The 12,944-nt window shown below is 35.3% G+C and overlaps 1 protein-coding gene across 3 annotated transcripts in view; it reads right to left on the bottom strand.

Annotated features, from left to right (window-relative positions):
• IMMP2L (inner mitochondrial membrane peptidase subunit 2) overlaps positions 1–12,944 on the bottom strand; it is a 455,429-nt gene that overhangs the window by 91,008 nt on the left and 351,477 nt on the right. For all 3 annotated transcript variants that reach the window (XM_019612612.2, XM_019612615.2, XM_003201996.4), the window contains one exon: positions 2,864–2,966. In XM_019612612.2, coding sequence (XP_019468157.1) covers positions 2,864–2,966 — 103 coding nt within the window. The remainder of the gene's footprint in view (positions 1–2,863; positions 2,967–12,944) is intronic.

Raw genomic sequence — 12,944 nt, 5'->3', positions numbered from 1 at the left:
TCTTCTCTTCTCTTCTCTTCCTTTTCCTTTTCCTTTTCCTTTTTTAATTCTAAGAGTGCTATTCAATGCACATATATACATCCAGCAGTATCTACTGGTTACTGTATGCACTTATTAGCACCTGTTAAGGACCTTACCTATTGCTTGCATAATTGTCTTCAAATGCTACTGCTGACTACCAGCTCTACACATCGGATCTGGATGAAGTACAATTTTAATGACTTTTCCCTTCAATTAGCCACAGTATCAGATTGAGATTATCAATTGTTGCTGTGTTTCTGCGCTGGCTACCTGAGTAAGCAAAGACAATATCTGACCTGGTATAAAGCTTCTCACTATCAAGGTAATCACTTAAAATTTTCAAGAAGTTTGAAGCAGCAGAGAAGTTCAACAGTAGGTCAATACTATACATATTGTGGCTTCTACATTTCTGACCTAAGAAAATAGGCCCTATAATATTGAACTACAACCTCACAGGAAAAAGGCTCCAAATTTCATAATTACTGAATGAACTGAAAAGAAAAATGTGTAACTTTTAACAGGAGTACCATGATTGTGTAAACTATGCATTATTATACTTCTGTAGCATTTAAACAATGCTAAGCAAGTATCACAAAAGCTTGACTTCATTCTACAAGAATTTGAAAACAGTAAGATTAAACTGAACAGAAATCACTATTCTTGTTCAAATAATTGAAATAAATTTCCAGTGAAACATTTTTTTTTATCCTTTTAAATAATAGTTAAAAGTTCTTTGAATATTTATTGGATGTTATTCAAATCAGCTATTTTCAGCATTATGAATGGTTGACATGACGTACTTCCAAGCCTGAAACACAGCAGCATCAGTGCAATAGTACTATACAACATCTGCCATTCTGTATTGCACAAAGAAACTTTTTTTTCAAGGACAATGTACAATGATCACAATTATTAATATTGTGTAATTAATATTTTAATTTTACCATTAATAGAGTAAACACATCTAGTTCAGATGTCCTGTTATTTTTGTAACATCACTTACAGTATAAATTTTATACCACTAATACTAAATCTTTCCAAATCTTACTTGACACATTTAAATTATATTTACACATGTCATGACAATGCCTGTCTGCACCTTCACTTTCCAATTTTAGTCCTATAAAAATAATGCAATAATAAGAAGTAATAGAATTCATTTTATAACTTTTTGGCAAACTAAGTAAAGATAATACAATCTGCCAAGATTTTGCATTTTAGAAAACCTTCAGAATCTCTAAAGGTGCATCTAATTTAGGTCTTGAATGATCTCACGATTGTTTATTTATCAACTTAACCCCTTAGGCCACTACATATGTTGCTATTCTCCAAGAGAAAAAGTGTTCCTAACATATGTTCTCAATCTGTATTTTCGTAATTTCCTTCTATGTCCATTGAACTCATTAAGCACATCTTCAAAACCTTTCTGTCAGACTATCTACACTATAGATGGGTTTCTATTACAAGTCTTCAAGAAATCTGAAAAATTGTAGACCTACAATATAACCAACAATACGCTATCTTTACTAAAAACTTTGATCCAAAAAAATATATATACATTTTTTGCAAATTGGAACTCTGAACACACATTACATTTAACCTTACTTCTGAAGATAACGTTTCAACAAAATGAGAACAACAGGTTTGTGTCTCATCATTTTGCAGTTCCTTATGACAGCTTCAGTCTTATGAGAGGAGAGGTGTTAAAATTAAGAAGAGCATACTTTCTGAATGGCTTGAGGAGAGTAATTTTAATACTTTTATTCACTAGTGCAAGTGCTCTCAAGTCTACAACAGAAAGAAGAATAGAAAGTGTACCAGTAAACTGAAACGTAACGTGTGTAATGTTAAGAACCTGGCATGAAGCATGTCTTTTAAGTACACTCTTCATTTTTTCCTACAGCAGAAAATTTTCAAAATTTTGCTCCTCTCAAGCTTGCTTCCAGTCCTGTGATTCTTGCTGTCATTAATTCAACATTAGTGGGATAACTTCTGCACAAAAAGGCTATGAAAGGTGAAATAAATCTAGTCTTACCAATTTCCCTGTGAAAGACACTGGCTTTTTTATAATATTAAAGAGAATTCTCTCTTAAACATATCAAAAAGCCACATCTGGAAAAATAATTTGTATTTTCACAACAGAATGCCCAGACTATGTGACTATCATCTGCATACAAGGTCACGATAAAAAAAGAAACGGAATCCACACAAAGTGTAATAAAACTGAAACCAAAGTGAACACAGAGTGCAGAGAAAAACATTTACCATCTTCCTGATGAACAGAGAAACATTGTTACCAGTCAAGAAACAGATATTTCAGTTTACATTTTGACATAATTAAATAAGAAAACATCCCAAAGAATATTTATTTTGGGGAAAAAATTGAAATATTCCTACTTTCATCCACAGACCAATTAACAGTTAACTATTCCTAAGCACAGTTATGATTTCCTAATTCTTCATCCCAGCACTGGCACTAAAACAAGATGAAGAGCCAGTCCAAACTGCATCAGCTGCTGGCAACACCCTCAGGGAGCATCTGTCAGCTACAGGGAGCTGGCTCACCCTCTGGCTACTCCTCCACTACATCCTTACATGTTTAAAGTCTCTACTACTACTTCTTCCACACAGGGAATTCAAGAGTCTTTACTCCTTTTATAAGAGTTAAGAGCAAACTCAATCTCAGTCAACCAAGATATTTTATGACATCTAATAGTTCTCACAACAATCATAAGAATGCAATCACCTGGAATTCACACATGCTGTTCTGCACAAATGACTCAAGAGACAGGCACTGGTTTTCAGTTGCAAAGCTTAAATGATACACAGGTAATTGACTTACCGGGCCAAATGCATTGCTATCAAAGCTGTGGCCATGGTGATCACCTTCCACCCAAATATGCCCATGTGGAACTTTCACGTACTTCTTTTTGTATCCAATGGTTCTAAAAAGAAAATTAAAAAATTATGATTGATGAAAAAAAACCCAAAACATTTTGTTAAGAAAATTCACACATACTACTTTGGAATTTGGCCTTGCACACCACCCAATGCTTCCTTAAAAAGAGAAAAATGCACTGAAGTCCTTTAGACATACAAGAATGCTCTTCACAAGTGAAAATACATAACAATTTTGCATGAGTTAGTTGCACCATCCGGACTTGTTTACTACATTGTTTTGGTAGAAATCACATCACAACAGAGAGTAAAATACTTTTCAGATGACCAAGGAGTTCTTATTTTCATCTCTGTAGTAACAGTTCTTTGAAACACAAGATTTAATCTCAGGTAAACACCAGTAGACGTATGTTGTAATCACACAAAGATACTGCATCAAGAGTGATTTCCTTTCAGGTCAGCACTAGGTTCTCATCAAAACTAACGTGGTATATCTAACTAGACCTCAGATTTAGAGCTTGGATTCCAGCAATGCTTATGTCTTGGGGTAGGGACGAGTTAAACAGGAAATATCTAGCAGAAGGCCAACTGCCGCTAAAAAATGACACTGATGATTCAAAGTGTTCTCTGCACGCCTCAGCATGCTCTGACATTACAAAAATGACATGCTATAGAGGAGTCCTAAAAGCTGAGGTTTGGAGTATGCAAAATGCCTGTACTTAGTTCTTGAGTAGCTGTCATTTTCACAATTTCCATCTGCCTTCTACTATACACTTTGTTTTCTTTCAGATGGGATCTGTTATTCTGTAAACATTCATTCAGGGAGCTAATTGAACAGGGCCTCTGAATTACTATCATGATGAAGCATTTACACACAGGACTACAGATTACTTTTATCTTGTACTGGGTTAAGTACATCTGTCCATAGGCAGAAACAGTCTTTTGATCTAGTTTGTTGCCTCCAGCTGCTCACCACATTTCAGTGTCAGCCCCCAAAGCAGACACTATTGTGCTCTAAAACTGAAAAATGCAAGCTGAAGAGAGAAAATCACTGTAACCAGGAAATTCAGCTGAACTGTGCAACAATGCTGATCAGGGCTGGTTGCAAGTTGAAATGGAAAAACTCTTTTTGGGGGGAGGTTCTTTTTTGTGCATGTGTCTGTGAAGATGTTATGGGGACAAGCTAATTAATAGCCCGATGATTGTGAAATACTAAATGAATAAGGAATCCTCAAAGATTGATTAAATAAAAATAATAATTTACTTTGTAAATCACAAAATCCAACCGGTGCTTTTTCAAACAGATCCAGAGGAAGCTGAAAGGATGAGCTTGCCGGAACTAAAATCTAACAGAAGTTCTACCTGGGCTTTCATTAGCAGTTGACAAAATAGTAGCCTATTTGCAGAAGAAGAGACTCCAATTTTCATCTTTCTTCAGAAATTTCTTAAACACAAAGAGTAGGTTTGTAATAATTCAATTACTACTCTAAAAAACATATTTATTACAATGCAACTCTTTCTGTTTTTGTTATTTCTTTATAAAATTTTACAGTTTAGACAAAAAAAGTATTTGTTTTATGATTCCATAATGCTTTCTCTCACTAATAATTTATTTTATCATGTGCTATATGAGAACATATTTTAGTGGAAGTGTGTTTTAAGATACAGGTTCAGAAAAGTTGGCCATTAATTCTGTTCTGTCTGATTAGACATTCCGAAAACTACTAAATTAATACATTCCAGCAGTGATAAAGGCAAACAAAAGCTGAAAAATATTCAATTTTCTCTTCCCTTCTTGAATATAGAACAGTAGATTGTGATAAAGTTTTGTACCTCCATAGATTTCATGTACAAAATTGAATTTCGCTGAGAAAGGTGAAAGGAATTTGAAAGTTAATTCTGCTGACACGTTTACCTCATAAATGTCAAGAATATAATACGGCAAATGTCAGTCAGTGACTCCTTTTCAGATCACACACAGTCTCACACTCCCAAACAACCTCCTCCTCTATTATGATCAGGAAATCATTAGCAGGGAGAGGAAAATAAATAAATAAAACTTTTGCAATAAGTATTTGGAAACAAAATTTGAAAAAAATCAGTTTGCACAGGCAGATCTTGTATTCACAGAGAGCCTGCGAAAACAGAAGGCTTAACACAGGTATACAATATATTCTTTAAGACCTAAGGAAAAATAAACAGATGATAAGTTGCAGTGGTTACTGTTGGTTCATTTTATTATTTCCACAACACAGGAGAACAAAGATTTCTTTTCTACTTCTGAAGAAAGCATAGCCAAGTAGAAAATTTTGTTTCAATTATGCAAAAAACAAAACAAAACAAAACAAAAACAAACAAACAAACCACCAACAACAAAAACTCAACCTTGTATCTTTCAGTGATTAAAGACAAATGTAAAAAAAATTCATGTTGAAAAAACAAACAGATCATAAAATCATAGAATGGTTTGGGTTGGAAGGTCACCTAGTTCCAACTCCCTGCTGTAGGCAGGGACGCCTCACCTTGGAATGTTTCCAAGGAGGGGGCATCCACAACCTCACTGGGCAATCTGTTCCAGTATCTCACCACTCTCACAGTAAATTATTTCTTCCTAATACCTAGTCTAAACCTACCCAGTTTAAAACAATTTCCCCTTGTCCTGTCACTACGTGTCCTTATAAAAAGTCCTTCCACAGCTTGGCCTGTAGGCCCCTTCAGGCCCCAGCTCTCTCAGGCTGTCCTTGTAGGGGAGGTGCTCCAATGCTCTGACGGTGGATGAAAAACTTAACATGAACCAGCAGTGTGCTCTTAAAGCTCAGAAAGCAAATGGTATCCTGGGTGCCTTTGTGAGGCCCCATCTGGAGTACTGTGTCCAGGTCTGGGGCCCCAAGTACAAAAAAGTCAGAGAGCTGTTGGAGAGGGTCCAGAGGAGAGTCACAAAGATGATAAGAGGGCTGGAGCACCTCCCCTACGAAGACAGGCTAAGGGAGCTGGGCTTGTTCAGCCTGGAGAAGAGAAAGCTGCGGGATGTACTCATTGCAGTCTTTCAGTATCTAAAGGGAGCCTACAAACAGGAGGGGAATCAACTCTTGGAAAGGGTAGATAACAGCCGGACAAGGGGAAATCGTTTTAAGTTGAGGGAGGGAAGATTTAGGTTGGATGTCAGGGGGAAGTTCTTTACAGAGAGAGTGGTGAGGTGCTGGAACAGGCTGCCCAGAGAGGCTGTGGATGCCCTGTCCCTGGAGGTGTTCAGGGCCAGGTTGGATGAGGCCCTGGGCAGCCTGGTCTAGTATTGAATGTGCAGGTTGGTGGTCCTTCATGCAGCAGGGGGGTTGAAGCTTGATGATCCTTGAGGTCCCTTGCAACCCAAGCCATTCTATGATTCTATGATCATCTTCACAGCCCTCCTCTGGACCTGCTCCAACAGCTCAATCTCCTTCTTGTGTTGAGGGCCCCAGAACTGGATGCACTACTCCAGGTGAGGGTCTCCTGAGTGCAGAGTAGAGGGGCAGAATCACCTTCCTCAACCTGCTGGTCATGCTTCACTTGATGAATCTCATGATATGGTTGGCCTTGTGGAGCTACAAGTGCACATTGCTGGCTCAAGTCAACTATTAATTAACACCCCTAAATCCTTCTCCTCAGGGCTATGATTCTATGAAGAAGTTTCAACTTAGAAGAAGTAGAATTAAAATTGTTGATGCTAATAAATGCATTAAGGGAATAGGGAAGAGGAAGAAACAGAAAAGAAACAGAAGCAGCAGTTTTAATTATGTGTTTTAGTAGATAGGACTGCGTGGATAAATTCCTCTGTAACCACAGCAGGTAAATGTAAAACCTTCTGCCATTTAATGTATGGAGTATGTAAATCATCAGATTTTGCTTACATAATTCATTCAAAATATTAGTGTAGTAATTGCATAGGGCAGTTGCCTAGGGACTCTGAGGCCTCTCTAGCAATATTGCTGCAAAATGTGTCCTTTGAAAGGCAGGCTGAAATTCAGAAACAGAGTTTTATTTGAGCTTTTGCTGCATGAATTAGTAACAAACAAAAGCAATAAGCTAATGTTATAGTATTATCCATTACTTAATAATTTTCAAGATAATTTCATTGTTGAATTGTTCTAAAACAGATAAATCATTCATGAAAGCCAACCAGGCTATCGACTTCAGAAACCCATATTCTGCCAATGACAGTAGGTTGCTTTTAAATATTTCTGCAAATAATACGTTGACTTTTCCTAAAAAGAAAAAAAGTTATAGTTTTCTCTCCTATGAAAATAGTCTAAATTGTTTCATTATCAAAATCAGACTGTTAGTTATTAACACTGCTTCTCTCTCACATGAATTTTGCAGAAATTAAACACTTAAATCTCAGGCCTAAATTATGAGATGTATGTGTGCAATGTTGGCAATAGGGCTCTTTCTCTTAATACACCAACTACCATTCATTCATTTCACTAGTTCAACATTTTATACAAACATACTGTAAGGAAACTATTACCCATCTTTACAAGTCCAAATTACTAACTGAAATTGCGAAACATAATTTCCAAGAGGAAAGAGAAGCACCAATTCAATCCTGTCTCTTAAGGGCAGCACTGCAGGCAATTGCTGTCCATCTTTTAGATTCAGTACGATGCATATAAATAAAAAATACAAGTATATAGTTCTATGAATAAAAAATAATGGTATGATACAAAGTGATAAATGACCTAGGAATGCTTCTAGCATTCTTCAACAATAACCACAACAAAACTTACAATCTTCAAGCCAAGTATCAAATAAAAGCACAATCAGCTCACCAGGAATTTTTTGTCAATTCACTGTGAGAGGCCTTTGCTAGGAAAGAAGTGCAGTAATTGCATACTTAGTAAGTAATGTAAAAATCTATTTTTCTTTCTTATTTAAAATAATCTTATGCCTCATTTCTCTGAGTTTCCCTGTAATCTGGACCTCTTTGTTAGCTCTTACACATGAAGTATTTAATTAAATTTAGATTTCTGAATGAATCCTTAGGAGAATAATTGGTGCAAGTGACAATTAACTCGGTATTTGTTAATTTCGCACCCAGTTCATTAGCACAAGTTATAATTACTGAACAATCTTTCCAATTTCAGAAAGTCTCTCTTAATAAACAACAGTCTTTCACATTCAGAAACCTAATATCAGAACTTTATTTCTTTCTCATTTTAAAAAACTGCTTTGAAAATAGTATAGGCAAAGACGTTTAAATACCCAGATTTTCATACAAAATAGTCAAGCACCTGTGAGAACCTATGTAGCTGAGTACTCCATCTTTTGCGTAGGTCTCTCAGAAGTTGGCAATAACCACCTATGCTATGATTGATCAAATCATAGCTTTGACTACTCAGTGTAATAACAAAATCTAGGAGAGCTATAATTTTTTTGATCAGAATGTAATGGAATTACTCTTATCCTTTTTGTAACATTTACAGAAGATCACCTGAAATTTATTTTTTTTCTTACGATTCAGATATATTTTGAACCCAATGCAAAGCTGTTTTTTTCTCCCTCCATGTTTCAGTAGTTAACAGATGTACTTATATCTATCCTTGGCTGAGAAATAATTTCAATCTTGACAGTCAAAAATGAGCTCTATATGGTATTCTAACTGCCTGCCCACTAGAAAAAAAAAAAAACAACCCTGCTTTTTTAGGATGTGGTACCAGTGCCAAAGCAGGAAACTTGGCTCAGCTCAGTTGGATGAGAAATGATTGCCTTCCATTTGGTTTGACCTTGAGAAATCAGAAGGTCTTAGCAATCTCCATGCATTTGAGTGCCATCAGGGAACAGACACTGTAAATAGTTTCCTCTGTTTGCGTGGGAGATACTAAACATACACAAACTGTTTTGGATTAAAAAAAAATAAATAAAAAAAAGAAACATTTTCATATGTATCCATACATCCATACATACTTCACCAACTTCACAGAATGAAAAACTAATGGTATTCACTTTCAGGTGACATCCAGATGCCAAGGTATAAGTCGTACTGTAATGTTCCATGTAATGAAATTTTATACCAATTATATTGATATCAGCACAGATAATTTTCCACCTGAATTAAAACTTTCCAGCATCTCAGAAATATTCACTTCAATTCCAACACATGCATAGAGCCATCTGCATTTTTTAACTTCAATCCTTCCCTTACAAATACTATATGCCTTTGACTACAAGTGTTACTTTTTCAGCTGCCTCTAGAAGATAAGGTTATTTATGTGAACCAAATAAGTATTTTTGTCTCAAGATGAGGGTACCAGACTACGCATGAGAGTATGTCAATGGGTTAGGGAATATTCTTTGGTGGCCTGTAGCTATTAACTTTTGCTTCACAACTGAAATATGTTTTCCTTAAAAGCTGCAGATCAATCTATTATAGAAAGAGGTCAGAGCTGAAAATGCATATCCAACTTCTCTACAGAAATGCTGGAGAAGACCCACATTTGAGATACTGCTTCTAGAGTATCATCAGATCTGAATTGTTAAGAAGGGAGCCCCCCAAAAAGAGGACTAGATGAAATGACAAAAATGTCAGAATTTGCAACAAGAGACTCCAGTCTGGGGAGATTAGGAGCAGCTATTAAGGAGGCGAAGGATTCCCTCACCCACACTTGGGCAAAATTTTGAGTATTTAAACCCTGCAGGTTTCACCCCTTGCTGTAAAGAACTATTTTGAAGATTTATAGAAAATGAAGAGTAATTGACTACTTTCCTCACTCAGAACAGAAAGCCAAAAAAACAAACAAACAAAACAAAACAAAAAAACACAAAAAAAATAAAACCACAAGCTTTTGTAACAATTAAGATAAGATGATGCTCAGAATCATATCATGCCACAGCCCAGTTTTGCTGCATCACTGCAGGTTTATACATCTCAGTGATGGTAACAGTAAGTATCCTTAGAAATCTGATCTGGAAGGCGTGCTGGATATCTGTAGCTCTCTTCTATTAATCAGATATTTTCTCAAGAAGTATGTCATTCTAAACAAAGTAATTACTTAGCCATTCATTACTTGCTTCACCAGTTTCTTCAAAATAGCAGTTAATCACTTTTAAAACATACCATTTTCAGAAAAATTACCAGATTTCAACTTAAATTAAAAAAAGCCAATTGGATACCGATATGTACAATTTTTGCTAATTATCTGCTGTGTGAAAACTATTTGAATTTTCAAATGCATACATTATGTGTTGCATCAGATATATTTTAAACTATTTTTCTATCAAATGGGCAAAGCGCACACAAGCATACAAATATAATTGACAGTGGTAAGGCAGTTTAATGCCACCAATAAAAACTAAGTATTTTGAAACTAAAAGAAATGTTAAAAAAAACAATGTATTATTAATGCAGATACCATTTAAATGGGCTAGTAAAGCTTAGATCTCATCTTCACTGGGGCTTTCTTTATAGTCTGTTGGCAGAGCAATGAGAACTGGGAACATAAATTTTAAGGCCAGGAGACACCAGTGATGACCCAGTTCGAAATCTAGATTAGAACAAATCTTAGAATTCCAGAAAGTAATTCATGCAGTGATTATTGAATAAATAATTTGCTATTAATTGATATCATAAGTATGTACTGTTAAATGAATTTAGAATTTCCAAGCTATTTCACTTTAATTTCTGATGCCTGACCTTATTTTTATTTCTATTGAAATCTCTCCTACCTTTAAAACCTGTTTGACCATTATCAACATTAGGTTGATAATCCCACTTTTTCTCAAGGTACAAGAATTTACATCACAAAACTACTTCCCAATTAAACTACTAATTAGTAAATAAACTAAGCATGTTTGTCTGAACACCAATTAACTATAGAAAAACTTGAAAATGCTTTACACAACGTCACTGATAGTTTGTATAACAATATGTTTAAGCCCAATGTATTTACAGTTAATCACACACAGTCAATGTTATTTTATACACAGTATGTTGCATCACCGTTGTTAGTATTTTTGCACAAAGTACTGCAAATAGTATAGGTGAATATGCAAGATTGCTTACTGCTTGGTCTATTTATAACCAAAGAGGCTTTTCTCCTTTATACAACAACCAGGTTTTAATTCTTCATAAATATAATGTGAATGACATAATGCCACCAATATAAGATGTTTTTTTTCTAAAAGCTCTTCCACTTAACTAGTCAAGTGAAATTTATGTATGTGACACTATTCTGAGTGTTTACTGAAAATGATACAATAATTGCAAGGACGAGGTATCCCCGACAGATCAGTTTCTCAGCAGATGGTGGTAATCATATCTCTGAATCCCAGTATATTTGACCAAACCATACCAAAGATTGGAAATTGTAAAGTGAAGGAGGAATCATAGCTTTCTTCTATCTTGATATTGCAGAACTTCAAAAAGACCACAAAATAACTCCATGTGTTTAAAAATAAACATATCCACACACTTTTATACAAGTCTATCACTCACAATTAAGAGATGGAAACTACATTTTCTACTACAATTGCTCAGTGCATTTTCTTAAATATGTAGGTCACTCCAAAAGTAATGCCTCCTATTTATTTCAATGGAAACTAGAAGAGATATAAAGAACAGAATAGCACTGTCCAGTAAGAATGAATTCTCAGGTACAAAACAGTATTTTTCAACACAGTCATCTTCATTAGCTATACATTTTTGCCAGTGACGAACAAGAACTGCATGCTGCATTCATAAAAATTGGCATCAGCAGAGGTGACCCACTGTTTCTGTATCCACTGCTGAAATGCCACACTCAGTGCCTCACTATGCTCAAATCCACTCTTTGGTCTCCATAAATGTACAGCAAGCATCAGTGAATGTCAACAGGTACCATTTTTTTCCACATGGAGGAATTCAACAATACATCTTTGCTTTATATGCATTTCCACGTCAGATGCCATTTGTCAGACTGTCCCTCTGCTGCCATCTGTTGCACAGCAATGAAATGTAATGGAATGCTGGTGGGAAACGCCAACATCCATCTCTGACATCATGGGCCAACATAATAAAATAGGAGATACATTATTTTAGGTGCAGCCCTCATAGAAGAATGATAATTTTTTTTCAGGCTAAATTAAAACAAAACAGTGTGGGTTTTTGTTGTTGTTGTTGAAAAGAACATTTCATCAGTTAGACTTGCTTCTTTTAAATGGCTAACTAGCTTTCTGATTCAAGAAAAAGAAACCATAACATCTCATATGTACAATAGCCTTTCACTTGCAAACCACTGAGATGCCAGCAGCCAACACTATGCCATTTCAAGTTAAAATTATGAAAGTTATTCATTTTGCTTTTTTTTATAGAAGCCCTACTAACCAAAAGTGTATTTATCATTATCTACTCACATTTCTCTTTTAAGCTATATTAAAAATTAACATGATTTTTGTTAATACCATTAAGAGCTATTAACAATACAATATCAATATATTAGATGAGAGTCATTTTTTAGATTTAGACATTACCATTAGCTTCATAATTTTACCAAGGTAAAACCTTAACAGTTTTCCTGGGTTAGGTCATCCAAGTAAAATTAGAAACCCTACCATCAGTGTCAATTTGGAAGTGTTATACCTGTAAGAACAAGATAAATTGAAGTAAAAGGAGATACCATCAAAAAGTTGAATTCTTTGCAGCCCATTCCTCTTTCTATTAAACTGGGAGTGCAGCTGAGTAAAATTTTAGCTTCAGGCAGGTCTGAAGGAATTGAAGACAGTTAAAATAAAAACATTTGCAGTACTGTAAACAAGATCAAGCTTTTACCTGATGTATGTAATGGTTTGAGCTTAGTGACCTAGTGCAGCAATATATTCCCTTTTCCCTCCTTAGGTAATAGACAAGTAAATTTTCCTTTCAATTATACTTAAGAAAAGAGAGAATCCAACTTTCTTTAAGATTAAAAGATATGGAACTTACAAGTCAACTCAACAGTTAACCTCCATCCTATAGAATCTGCCACTGTTAAATAAAGTTCTCAATAGCATTCTTTCAGCTTAAACTCACTTTTTTT

Source organism: Meleagris gallopavo, chromosome 1 (assembly GCF_000146605.3).
Source record: "Meleagris gallopavo isolate NT-WF06-2002-E0010 breed Aviagen turkey brand Nicholas breeding stock chromosome 1, Turkey_5.1, whole genome shotgun sequence".
Lineage (NCBI taxonomy): Eukaryota > Metazoa > Chordata > Aves > Galliformes > Phasianidae > Meleagris > Meleagris gallopavo.
Note: the sequence above shows the minus strand (reverse complement) of the source record. Positions and strands in the feature narration are given on the sequence as shown.